The following is a 13,875-nucleotide window of genomic DNA, read 5'->3' as shown; positions in this document are numbered from 1 at the left end:
TGTTGCTGATGATTATAAGATAAAATGAAGGTGATGTGATCATGATAAGTCCAAGTAAGCCCCCTATCCCTGTTAGTGAAACAGAAAACCTTTGCGTTTTTAGTTTGGGGACATCTGTGTGCCAAGTAGATGCGACGAATATGCATGAATCCATCCATCCATCCATCCATGAAGCAAGGGCTTATTTCTCATCTGTTGATGTCCCACTTGTTGCTATATATCACGTAGTGTATTAATCAATGCTTGTCAGTTCATTATAGTGCCTCATGTTCTTCTCCGATCTCCTTCAGCATCATTGTCGATGTTTTGAAACTGCAAAATCAGCAGTGAGCTATGAAAAATGATATAATCCATTCGTCTACGAGCATCACTTTAACATACATGTTAGAGAACAGTTGTCGGCAAAAACAAACAAAAAAACTTTCGGTCTGAACAGCTCAGGCAGACTTTTCAATAGTCTTGTCTTGGAATTTTTTTAAAAGTATCATTGTTTGCGTTTTCTCTGTCCATAGTATGACAAGTATAATCCTCCACTCACCTATGCACTTTGGAGTTGCTCCCAGTGGGCAAACCAAACCTCTGTGCACAGTAACTGGAGTGTGTTGCTTCATATACTGATGAGTCAGCAGTCTTGTCACGTGCAAGCCATTGCTGCGTTGATTGAATGCATCGTACAGAACCGCTGCCTGTCAGACTGTCCTTGAGTTGTGACAAGCCATCTTACCCGAGCAGCAAGAACACAATCTACATATTTTCACAACTTGAACCCGACTGAAACATGAGAGCTGGGAGCACGAAGTTCCCTCGGCCTCGTGAAAAGAGCTGCAGGGGAAAAAAAAAAGAGATTTGTCAGTTCACTGAAAGCAACAGGCCACAATGGGATAGTATGTTGTGCCAATTGTCTAATAACGCTCCCACAATCAGTCATTGTGTAGTATGATATTGCTCACACACTGTTTGTAATCATATTGCTTGTGCAACTAAAGTTTAATGCTGATGTGTTTCATTTAGGAATTTTTGCTGTCAGTGTACACCAGAAATAGGTTGATTTGGTTTAACCACACCTCTGTTCACGGTAACTGAAGTGTGTTGCTTAACAATATTGATTGAGTCAGCATCATCATATTAACTTGTGCAACTGAAATGCCAACTTGTTTCATTTTGTTTAGGAATTTTCGCTGACAGTCTACACCAGAAATAGATTTTATACTGCTGATGCACATTCTTCTGTCCAGTCATGGTTTCAGGCTCATGTACGTGCTCGCCTTGCTTGCCAGACGCTGTTCTCACATCATTACTATGTTTCCTTCCCCCATGTTATGTGTCAACACGGCAGACATGGACACGGACACCACCACCACCCACCTCAGAGCCCATGGCCGACGAAGAGGAGCCTCTTTTCAGCAACCTTGACCTCTTCCTCTTCTCCCTGATTGTCGGCCTTATCGTTTATTTGGTTCATGTCCCGCAAGAAGCCTGAGCCCATCCCTGAATTCAAGAAGCTCGACACGATGTGAGTGTGCAACAGGGTAAACTTATTAAAAAGCATTTGTTTATTTATTCCAATTGTTTATCACTATGTAGTAGAGCATGTTTTAGGTACCACACACACAGACTTATTGGATATTAACTCATTCAAATATTCTTTTGTTAATCTGTTTAACTTTTTGAATGCCACAGTTAATGTTCATAAAGGTGTTTGTTTTGTTGTGTGTTCAGTGTGGGCCTGTGAGTATTGTTTTTGCACGTAGCTGCACTGGTGTGTCTTGTCTCAAAAAGATGCTTAAGGGTATTTAAAGCTCTGTATGTCTGTGTCTGTGTGTGTCTGTGTGTGTCTCTGGGAGTGAGCAAGTGGAACAGAGGGCATCAGTGCAAGTCATTTCATGTTCCACACACATCCAATAGGGGGCAACATGTTACCCTAACCTTGATTCCATCCCTCAGAGATCCAGCTGACATATGTTTGGTATTTAGGAATTCAGATCTGATCCTGGTGGTAATCTCAGACAAAGCTACTTTCTCTGCTAATCACTGCTAAACACCAAAGCACAAGTGGACATTCATGGTCGTGACTCATTCGTATCTATAGTCTATGATGTAACACTTGTTAAGTTCACATTAGCCAGGTGGCAGTAAACATCAATTGAAACGCATTTGGTTTTAGTCTTTTTTCAAAGCTGATCTCTTTCAGAGACCGTACCTCCAGCCTGTTGTCAGAATCATTAAAGTGTATGAAACCCGTTGTGATGCCGTATAGTACAGAGATGTGCTCAACTGTTCTTCTGTGTATGACAGAATATCCTCGTGAAAAAATCCTTGAGGAAATACTTTGACTTGTGTGTTTGGGCTCAGAGGTTTCAGTGATAGTCAACTGATTTTTGATAATACATCAGTATTGATTATGAGCAGGTGGTGAAGATTGCTGAAGACAAGTGTGTGAGAGTGCACTGCTCAGTGCGCTTGTAAATGTTCCACCAGGAGTGACCTTTGTTTTCTGGCTCCTGCCCTCTTTCCTCTCACTTACAAACCTATCCCAACTACTCTTTTTTGCCCCCACTCTTGCCAGCTATGCCAAGTCCTGTTTCTTCCCTCAGTACCCATCAGTGTCATGATGGAGGCTCGGTTTGTTTTCACTTCAAGGTTTCAGAGGTCGTTAATTTGTCAACTCAACCACATGTTCCAGACATACAGATGAACTGAGAGGGCCGTTTCTCATTGGACAGTGAGAAATAAGGCTTAAGACATTCCTAACGCAACTTAAAAGTAAAACTATTAACAGTAAAGTGCACAATAGATCCGACTAAAAAAAGAGAATAAAAATACAATTAGATATATTATATGTATGAAATATATATGGAATGTAGTAGCAGACGCTTCTGTATATGTTATGTTGTGCAAATAAAGGTAATGTGTGTTGATTCTCCAACCACTGGCTACATGTTTGGTTCCTCTCCTGTCCTCGACACTCGCTCACTGTGTGGCTGTGATTGTGTCAATGGAGAGGTAGGAAGACTGTGTTGAAGGCCTTGAAAGAGGTTGACTACAACGGGAAAGAGTATCTGTGGAGGGTGGAACTGCAGGAAGGGGAACATAAAACGACACAAATGCAAAGCTGGTCTCCCCTCCCCTTTAAGGGAGCAGTGATTACCTAACTGTTATGAAGGGGGCGTAGTCTTCTGTGTTTTTCCTGCCTTTTTGTTTTTGGCCCCTAGACCCAGTTTGAAAGTTCCCTGGAAAACAAATGAGAAGGGTGACCTCTTTGTGAGTCACCTTTAAAGGTGGAAAGTTGAGTCTAAAGACAAGGAAGCGTCTATTTGCCTGAGTTGCTTTTTTCATTCTTCTTTTTTCCCCCCGACTCCTTATTAGGTGTGTGAGTGTGTGTGGGCCGAGCTGCTCTGCCATTGGGACTACGGCCATGTCACAAATGGAATCCTTTTATGATAAATGAGGTTGCCATAGCAATGACATTCCCCTCTCTCCTCCAGTGAGATGGGGGCGGGGGCCACTTCAGAAAAACTTCCTTTCACAGCTCTTTCCCCCTTTAATGTTCCACAGAGGAGTAGCGTTGGCTACTTGATGCCTAGCCAAATCCTCAGAATGGATCTTGTAGACTTTTTTCGGTCCTAACACCTTTCAGACTAGAGAGGAAAAAAGGCGGGGTTAGTGGAGGGAGGGCTGGAGGGAGGAAGGGAGGGGGGCAATTTTCAACCCCAAGAGTGTGTTTCCGTGTGTGTTAGTGTGAGTCAAAACTGTGGGTCCTGCAGCTCTGCTTCATTTTATGGGAAAGTCAGGTTTCCCACCATTGTGTCCTCAGCATTTGCCAGACAGGCTGCTGTGCTGTGTGTCTGTGTGTTTAGTGTCTGTGTGTTTAGTGTCTGTGTGTGAGTGTGTGTGAACAGAAGCTACTGGAGAGCAGCACAGAAAGAGGCAGAGTTCAGACAGTGCTGGAGCCTCTGAGGTGAAGGCAGACAGCTCTTTAAAACCTGCGAGTGTCTTTCTGGTCTGGCTCTTTTTTTCATCCTGTGGTTGTGAAGTGTTGACAACCTGCTTTTGATACTGAGTCGTGGTGGTTCCCAGCGTGGGCCCTAGCCAGTGGTGCTAGTGGCTGTGCTGAGCTAAGGGGCTACATGCCATGGGCTGTGTTTTCTCCCTGCCAGAGGACAGGAGAGATGCTGCTGAGAGTCAGTGAACCTGCCTGCTTTGCTCTTCCTTTAAAGGCCTCATATTTGTTGCAATGATGCTAGAAATGGATTCTTACCACCTCCAACCCTAATTTTCCATTTCAAAGCCCACATCAGTCTCATCTTTTTAGATTACAAGTTGAGTTGACTGGCACGATGTTTGTTTCTAAACCGTCCAGATCTCTTCCCAGATCATGTAAGGAGATGATGACAGTATATGTATGACAGACATATACTATTTTCCTATTTTTCCTCCTTGTCCGTGGACCTCTTTAAACATGAATTTCCTGAAAATGTACGCTTTTATTTTGGGTCCTTGTGGGTGAGGAGTGTTTGACCTCGGGTGGTGGCACAATTTTACCTGTGCTTCCACAGCACCCTGTTAAATAAGCTGGATTTGCTACCACTTTGCTACCCACCATTTGTACCACTGCAACAGTTGTTCTATTTCACATCAGCACAGTTACATTTTGGGGTCCCTCAAGGCTCAGGTCTTGGTCCCATTCCGTTTTTATTACTTTCATGTTGAAACGACCAAGTTCCACACCTCCAGATCTCCTCTTGATGGTACACTCATAGTGAACTGTCCCTGTTAATAACTTCTGTCTCTCTCCTGTGATAAATTGTATGTGGGGAAATAAGACATTTACCATGCTTTCTTTTGAGCAACATGTTACATTTAAAAGTGTGTGGAACAGGAAAGATCTAGTGTGTAGATACAGAAAGTGTAATTGTTTGAAACTGTAAAAGAGAAGGAATTAACATGGAGGGGTGGAAAGCAACATGGAACGAAATAGTCAAACTAGAATAGGGGGTCTGATATTCTCCACCTCAATAAAATGAACAGCACTCATTATCCAGTGGTGGAGTAGAAGCAGAGGGACTGGAAAAGACCAAATGCAAACATGAAAAAGCAGGATTGGCACACTTCATTTACGTCAGAACATCAAGGGCACTCTGACTGCAGACCTCGACCACGGACAACATAAAAAATGTTGTTTTTTCATAATGTGAAACAGATCTGTTCCCAAATGTATTGAGTTCTTCCTTGGCCTTTGTACAACCTTCCACTATATGTCCTGAAAGAATCGTCCCAACAGACACACAAAGGGACCAGAACCTACTTGCTGGAGGCAAGTAATGTTGGTCTCAGGCTGGTAGTTTGGACTACAGTGATTCAATGTTCAATTACGTTTTTTTTTTACTTTTGCTAATCTTTTTTTTCCATGTTTTTTCACTTTTACTGATTTACTAGAAGATAAAACTGTAATCCTACTATTTCTTTATATATGGAATAATAAAGAAATCTGGAAATTTATTCAGAACACATCTGCCTAAATATAGCTCAACAAAAGAATAAAGAGTTCTACTGAAGAAAACTGTCAAACAGAGTGTCTGTCACTCTGCATCTGGGTTTAATTTCTTTACATGTGCTTCAGTGACTTGGGTTTATTGTCCTCTGCAGACATTTTGATGCAAGAAATCCCTCCTCGTTGAGGTCGATGAGGCTGATATCCATTCGGGCAGATTCTTTTAAATCTGTCAGGAATGTTTGAGCTTGGGGGCAAAGGCCTTTTACATTTCTAAATCCAGTTTGCATGGAAGTACATCTCCTTATTTACCACGGGAGACTGTTTTTATGGCGTGTTCGGCATCAGTCCCACATGCCTGCGCTGTTCTCCTAATGTTCTCTAAGGCTGTAAATTGACTACACTATATTCTGAAGACCAAAATGTTCCGATGGCGTATAACGTTAACAGAGCAAATTATTTCACTCTGTTTTTATGGTTTGCTATAGTCCTGTATTTCTGGGGGCTGAGTATCGGCAGATCTTTTATGCTTGCATCCTGTTTGTGTTAGTCCTTTTAGATTTTATTGCAGACAGAAGTGCAGCTGTCCACAGGGGCCTTTGATTGCCCAATGACGCAGCATTTCCTTTTGTTTGGCCCCATCATTCGTTTGGTGTTGGTGTGTTTTTTTGATGTCGTCTTATCCTTTAATTAATTCCCTGGATAAATGTGAATCGAGCTTTTCAATTCGCACATGTGGACTTTAGTGGGATCTGCCTGGTAAACTGTACCGCATCCATGTTTACAACTATTAAATGACTGTTGACATTCCTCTGTGTTAATCATATCAAATTTGCTTTGTGTCCTCAGAGCTACCCACAATAAGAGAGACAAGTTTCATCGAGAAAATGAAGAAAACGGTCAGTCAATGTACCTCCAGTGTTCCTCCTTTCAACATGGCTGTTTACAATCATCTTCTGCATCGGCTGTTTGTTTCCTCCGATTTTCTCCAGCAACAGTTGGATTAATTTGTGGATTAATTAATTTCTTTAGTCATCCTGTGTCACATACGCAGTCCTACAGCAAGGCTTAATCCACCTTGAACTGGTTTCCTCAGTGATAATCAGGCTTATTTGCGAGTCTAATTGACTCCGTTGAAATTACAGCTTCTATTGTTGAAACATCAGCTTGTACAAAGAACCGGTTTCCTCAGTGGCGAAGAATCTGATGCCTTACCTGTCGATGCACTAACTGGTGATTCTTTTAAGAACCTGATGAAATCTGAAGAACAATAGACACATTTCTGTCGGGGCTGTTTGTGTAAAGATGGTTGTAGAAATGTTTAGGAGGTGTCCTCTGTACTTCTTTCCAAATGTCAATGCGTTTCTCTTCATTTATCACCAGGGCAAGAACATCATCGTGTTCTAACGGTTCCCAGACGGGCACAGCAGAGGAGTTTGCTAACGAGACTGTCCAAAGACGCTCAGCGCTATGGCATGAAAGGGATGGCTGCTGACCCTGAGGAATATGAAATGGTGATTTACATGTGTGAAACACAGATGAAATCCCTTCATTTAATGAGTCGATAGACCGACACTTGATTGATTTCCCAAGAGAAATTCACATCATATTGTATTATGTACATTGTATGACATGATATTATATTTTGAGGAAGCGAGTACATGGCTGGACATCAGAGTTATTGAGTGCTGTTATTGTCTGTTGTTTTCCAGGGTGAACTGTCTCGCCTCTCTGAGATCCCAAACTCCCTCGCCATATTTTGCATGGCCACTTATGGCGAAGGAGACCCAACGGATAACGCCCAGGATTTCTATGACTGGCTGCAGGAGAACGATGACGAAGACCTCTCCGGACTAAACTACACCGTGAGTCTTAACGTTCGCTGCTTTAGAATAGACAAGAATGATGAGAATTGTCCATATAAACCAAAACAGGAATAGAAACACATTTTTGTTTCTGTTCCTTGAACACAATAGTGTTTTCTCATTCCAAGCATTCATAGTTGTTCAACAATCACTATTTTGTCTTTTTGTATTCCTGAGTTGCACTTCTATGATGGAGAGGTCATTAAGTTTTTCAGAATGCGAGCTATTTCCTTGCCTGTTTTTAGAGGTCGTGTGCGTCAGGCAGGATCTGCATCCGGATGCAACGACCATAAAACACATCTCATCCATTTGAAGTCGAGGTTTACTCACTGTCTGACCAGAAAATGGTGCACAAGGCCTTCTAGCACGGCATTCACTGGTAGTCCTTGGTCTTTGTGTGCACCGTGAAAGAAAACGCTTTGTTTTATTGTCATGTCGGGTCTGTCCTCTGCATGTGTGCTCGGGGGAAGGGGAAAAGGGGGCGAGGAACTGCACTGTGGGAAACTTGATGGAACTCCCGGGTGCCGTACATTATAGACACCGTAAATAGCATCTGCACCAGTCTAAAAGATGGAGACAGTTTTTCATTCTAAATATGAACTTTGGGCACACAAAGTTGCTGATGTCGACTCATTACAAGCGGTTTAACGCTTCTCTCTCTACAGGTGTTTTCTTTGGGGAACAAGACATACGAACACTACAACGCAATGGGAAAGTACGTCGACAAAAGATTAGAAGAACTGGGGGCCAAGCGCATCTTTGACCTTGGTTTGGGAGATGACGACGGCAAGTAAGTGGCCTCGAGAGACGAACAGGAACTTTTTCAGTGGTGATGAAAGTTGTATGGTGTCTAATTTGTGCTGTGTGTCTAAGCTCGTTTAAAGCGTTTTTATTTTGTATTATGTTAATTCTTTGTTCATGTTCTTTGATTGCATCTTAACACCAAGGCACGTTCTTGTTGTGTTAAACCTACTCCGGCAATAAAAACCTGAATCTGATTGAGAAAGCAAATGATCCCAGCAGGATGTCCACCTCTTTTCAAATGAGTTGCAAACGATTTGAGTCTTTGGAATCCTCACAACTTTATGTTTGAACAGCCTCAGAGGGACCCTTTGTATCATGTAACCATCATCTGTGTACAAAGATTTGTTCAGTCTCCTCTCACTGAACTCCCCTGGTTTTGTCATACAGTTTAGAAGAAGACTTTGTTTCGTGGAGAGAGCAGTTCTGGCCGGCCGTCTAGTGAGCACTTTGGAGTGGAGCCCTTAGGCGATGAATCGAGGTTGATTCATATTCGTTTGTTTTCTTTTATGTTTGGTATTTTTTGCTGCACCATTGAGCTGCTTGACTTCTGCTCACAAAACTTAACTGGTACTGAAACAGAAAGGTGTGTGACTGTTGTTTTCATACCAAAACGACTTACTTGCTATTGGAATGTCTGTTGTGTGTGTGAAATAGCAATTGCAATAATCTAAGGGTGCGCATACACACACATCTTCAAGCAAGTATGATTACTTTCTAGTACGATACTGTGTGTTTAAAAACTTGACATTGATCTCTCACCTAGCATACGCCAGTAACGAGCTGAAGGAGCATACTGACATCAACATGAACAAAGTCTACACAGGAGAAATTGGCCGACTGAAAAGCTTTGAGGTCCCAAAAACCGTAAGTACTGTACCAGAGAAAATCATTCACCATGTTTCTCACATTTCACCCACATTCATATGAGGAGCAGTTTATATTCCAGCCTTTTTAAAGGGACCTGTTATTAAAAACCATCTCCAGCTCTGAGACACAACCACAAATGTCTTACAAGAAAAAAAAACAAACAAAGAAAAAAACTGCATCTTGTCCTGTTGCTTCATCTGGCCCTTGAGTTCAACCTCAGTATGTAATAAACTAGTCTCTGCCCCCCCCCCAAAAAAAGTGAGCTGTTCCTGGAGCCCAGCTTCCTCCTATAAATATTTAGCAAGAACACCTGACATTGTGAACATTTATGACCAAAAATTTGGAAACGCATCATAGGCTCCTGTTTCAACAAACTGTAACGTGTCGTTGAGTTACTCCGAGGTAAATCTTTCTGAAGAGGAACTTGGAAAGCTGATTTTATTCTTTTTGCAGTCTTTTCTGACTGCACATTTAAGTATTGTACTTTTATTTACAGACCGTTTGATTCAAAAAATCCTTTCCTGGCCCCGGTCACTGTCAACCGGAACTCAACAAAGGCGGTGAAAGACATCTGATGCACCTTGAACTGGACATTACCGGCTCCAAGATCAGGTGAGGGTGGTTGGGTTCGATCAGGTCACTGTTCTCATTTTTCATCTTTTTCTAATCCCACTACGATTTATGTGCAGCTGGTCAAAGTCACATTCTGTTATTTCAGATATGGAGTCAGGCGACCATGTGGCTGTTTTCCCCACAAATGACTCTGCATTGGTTAACAAGTTGGGACAGATCCTTGGAGTGGACCTTGATGTGGTTATCTCTCTAAACAACCTTGATGGTAATAGCTCTGACAGAGCGAAGCAACCTTGATTTTATTGGCTACGTCTCACGAATCTCAGCCATGAGATCTCGACCTGCGGTGGCGTCTCTCTAATTGCACATGAAGTGGGTGTAATAATAATAAATCACGTTATTGCTGTGTTGACATTTTGTTATGAGCTAGTATTTCTTTGGTCCTGGAGGCCATCTAGAGTACATTACCTTAGAAATGAATAAACAGAAATAAATGAATATTTGAACGAATAAATATAATCTTGAACCTGCACGTTATAATAATTAACATTTTATTTCTCTGTTTATTTGTATTATTAATTGACATTGACATGCATTGTGACGTTTTTACTCTTCAGTATATTAAATTGGATTAATATATATATGCAATGCTAACTTTAGTAATGTGTTTTCGTTGAGTGTTGCGTTCATGCTGTTTACCACAATTATGTGTTTATATTTCAGAGGAGTCCAAACAAGAAACACCCTTTCCCCTGTCCCACCACCTACCGCACAGCCCTGACTCACTATCTTGACATCACACACCCTCCTCGCACAAACGTCCTCTATGAGCTGGCACAATACGCGCTCTGACCCCAAAGACCAGGAGAACATGCGCAAGATGGCTTCGTCCTCCCCAGAGGGAAAGGTCAGTGGTAGTTTTCGGATAAGGATGGGCAAATCGGTAAAGGTAAACTGAATAACATACTGGTCTCCACATGCTCCTGGCCTTCTCTCTGCAGGCTCTCTACCAGAGTTGGGTGCTGGACGCCACCAGAAACATCCTGGCCATTCTGGAGGACATGCCGTCTTTGAGGCCTCCCATTGACCACCTGTGTGAGCTGCTGCCTCGTCTCCAGGCTCGCTATTACTCCATCGCCTCGTCCTCCAAAGTAATTCTCCACTTGAATTCCGTTTGTATCACTTCCACAAGTGAAAGCTTGCCGAGGAAAAAGTTAGGTAGGGGGTGTAACGATACATCAGTATATCGATTCATTGATACAACGAATCGATTATACCGATGGAAAAATGAAAACATTGATCTATGTCATCTTAAAGATACACCTTTATTTTGAAACTCACAGAGCACATCTGTGTTACAATTTTCGTGTCAGTGCGTCACCATCGTGCCGCCCGGGCAGTCATGGATGAAAAGTACAAGAAATTCACTCTCCTCTCGGCAATAAGTCGGTGGAAAAAATGGAGATTTAAAGCTCCTTCCGTGTTTTGATTTATAAGCTCAGTATCTCATGTTTGGTCATCAAGGGCTCAAGTCAGCTGATCAAAAAAAGTACACTAGTGAGAGAATGTGAGATTTTAGTGAACCGAAGGTCTATTTTTGATACAGAAGAAGACTGTTTTTATTTAGAAATGGAATAAAACGATCCGCCATTCCGCTTGTTTTTGTCAGCTGATGTAAATGACTCTTACATGGACATATGATAATGCATCATATCAATCACAGGCTCCTGAATCGAATCGAATCGAATCATGACTTTGTGATATCAGTAAAAAATCGCGACGTCATCCAAACATATCGATATACACAGTACACTGATGAAGCTGGTGATTTACACACCTAGTCACCAGTATCTCTCCTTCAAACCCAGGTTTCTCCCCAACAGCATCCACATCTGTGCCGTGGTGGTGGAATATAAAACCAAGACGAACCGCATCAACAGAGGAGTGGCCACCAACTGGCTGAAGAACAAACTGGTCAGCGACAACGGCCACAAGTCCACCGTTCCCATGTACATCCGCAAGTCTCAGTTCCGCCTGCCCTTCAAAGCCACCATCCCCGTGATCATGATTGGCCCTGGAACAGGAATCGCTCCCTTCATGGGCTTCGTCCAGGAGAGGTGCTGGCTCAAAGAGCAAGGTATCCACAGCTGAGTTGTCTCATGTCAAATGTTTCCATTCTGTCCTTGTGGCAACAAGTGTCGTGTGTTCTTTTCGTGAAAACACAGCGGTAGTTATCGTTTTAATGGTCAGTTTTCAGCAGTAAATGGGCAATTCTTCTCCACCACCATCTTTGAAACTTGTCGGCTTTGTGACATTGTGTAGTTAAACTTAGGATCAATGATTACGTTTAGTGCACAAGTGTTGTTAAACCTACCAGCAAGTACCGACAACTTAATCCATCATTAGAAGCCTGACAAAGAAGAGTAATGACTTCATACGGTGTGCTTTACTTGTTGGTGCATAACCTGTTTTTTATTTGTCTTTGTACAGGGGAAGGAGGTTGGAGAGACAGTGATGTATTATGGCTGCAGAAATAAGAATGAAGATTATTTATACCAGGGAGAGCTAGAGGAGGCGGAGAAGAACGGAGTTCTACAGCAGCTTAACGTCGCATTCTCCAGAGACCAGGAGCATAAGGTACAGTTGTCCCTGTTGTTGCTGCGTCGACCTTCTGGGTCTGTGTGAGATGCGCTGTCGCCATGCAACCAATGCTGGAGACACTTGTCCTCAATATAGACAGTTTATATGATCACAACGAGAAATGTCAGAGTTCCACCTCTTTTCTGTGTCTTTAACATGCATAAAGACTCACATTTTGCTTCTGTTTTTCTTCACTAAAGGTGTACGTGCAACACCTGTTGAAGAATAATAAGGAGAATGTATGGAAACTAATTCACTCAGAGAATGCTCATATCTACATCTGCGGGTAATTCCATTACTTTCATGTTCTTACATTTGAGACAAAAAAGTTCCTTTTTGAGTTTTTTATTGTTGTCGAAGTATTCTTGAATCCTATGCATATGTCAACTGAAGTGGTGAACTAATGGGTGTGTGGCACCCTCTAGTGGTGTACCAAAGTAGAGCCACTGGTGATTTTGGTGAAACAACCCAGCCACACAGGAATGATTATGTATCTAAACAAGTCATTTCCATGTTTAGGGATGCACGAAACATGGCGAAGGATGTGCAGATGGCCTTCTATGAGATAGCAGAAGAACTGGGAGCATGACACGCACTCAGGCCACAGATTACATCAAGAAACTGATGACCAAGGGACGCTACTCTCGCAAGACGTCTGGAGTTAAAGAGCCTGATCCCAGCCTCACTCTCACTACTCAAGTGTCTGTCTTTATTTGTATTCTTTGACTTCTGGTTGTATGTCTTGTTTTCTAGAGCTGAATATTAAAAACAAGTAACACGTGTTCCAATTTAGCTAGTTTGTGAAGATCATGGGGCAAACCCTACCTCAGGAGGTTATTCAGTCAATCCATTCAGCGATTTCAGGCTACATGTCCACTCATGTACGGCATCACGTGCCTGCACTGCCTCATGCCACTCTTATGGACTTCAGCTGGGGTCCACCACGTAGCACATTGAGATGGATTTTACTGCACATGTCAAAACAGCTGTTCCTTCATGATTTATGCAGGCACAATTCAAATAGGAGGTATTGAGTCATCGGTTCAGATTTAATTCTGATATCACTTTACAGCTGTCATCAACTACATAGCTAAATAGAAAACTTGTTGATTTGGTGACTCCATGACCAACATGGTTGGACAAATTTTAAATTGAATGTGTTAGTTTTTCAACTTTCAAGCAGGTTTTTACTGCGACCACCAGAGCAGATTCTACTGTGTTTTAGCAAATAGATCGCAAAGTTCGAGTGTCCAGGTTTCAAAATAAATGCTTTCAGAGAAGCTTTAGACATGAACAGGTGCTAATGTTTCAATTTCATCTTGAAATGCGTTTTGAAGTACAGTTAAAAAGGTGATCAGTGGGTAACTGGTCGTAACATTTTCGGTACAATTCTGCTTAGCTTTCTGTCTTGACAAGGGGATTGTGCTTTTTTTATGCACCAGTCTCACTCTGTAAACCGCTGAGATGCAGAAAATTGATGCAAATTGACCAGTTTTATTTGTTTGCAAAAAGGCTAGTGTTAAATATAATGAAAGTAAATCTGGAGGTACACTGTGTTGAAAGATATTTCAAATGACAAATGGCACAAGTGACATTTTTTTTGTCATGTGGCAAAAAACGCTTGAACATTTGGCG

At 42.1% G+C, this 13,875-nt stretch overlaps 1 protein-coding gene across 1 annotated transcript; it reads left to right on the top strand.

The window, feature by feature from the left end:
* Window positions 1-1,375: 1,375 nt before the first annotated feature.
* On the top strand, window positions 1,376-12,939 carry LOC144741821 (NADPH--cytochrome P450 reductase-like; the record flags this gene model as incomplete). The annotated part of the gene is given in 24 exon segments (XM_078624316.1): window positions 1,376-1,453; window positions 1,455-1,517; window positions 6,343-6,390; window positions 6,875-6,895; window positions 6,897-6,935; window positions 6,937-7,005; window positions 7,204-7,356; window positions 8,022-8,146; window positions 8,548-8,596; window positions 8,598-8,656; window positions 8,934-9,015; window positions 9,017-9,024; window positions 9,524-9,570; window positions 9,573-9,653; window positions 9,746-9,865; window positions 10,324-10,331; window positions 10,333-10,446; window positions 10,448-10,507; window positions 10,602-10,752; window positions 11,471-11,751; window positions 12,091-12,237; window positions 12,441-12,526; window positions 12,760-12,815; window positions 12,818-12,939. Coding segments are annotated over 24 exon segments (2,067 nt in total), but the record flags the coding sequence as incomplete, so codon positions are not given.
* Between the last annotated feature and the right edge of the window lie 936 nt (window positions 12,940-13,875).

This window comes from Lampetra planeri, unplaced genomic scaffold (genome assembly GCF_965212315.1).
Source record: "Lampetra planeri unplaced genomic scaffold, kcLamPlan1.2.h2 scaffold_731, whole genome shotgun sequence".
NCBI classification, from domain to species: Eukaryota; Metazoa; Chordata; class Hyperoartia; order Petromyzontiformes; family Petromyzontidae; genus Lampetra; species Lampetra planeri.
This window is presented reverse-complemented; position numbering and strand designations above follow the sequence as displayed.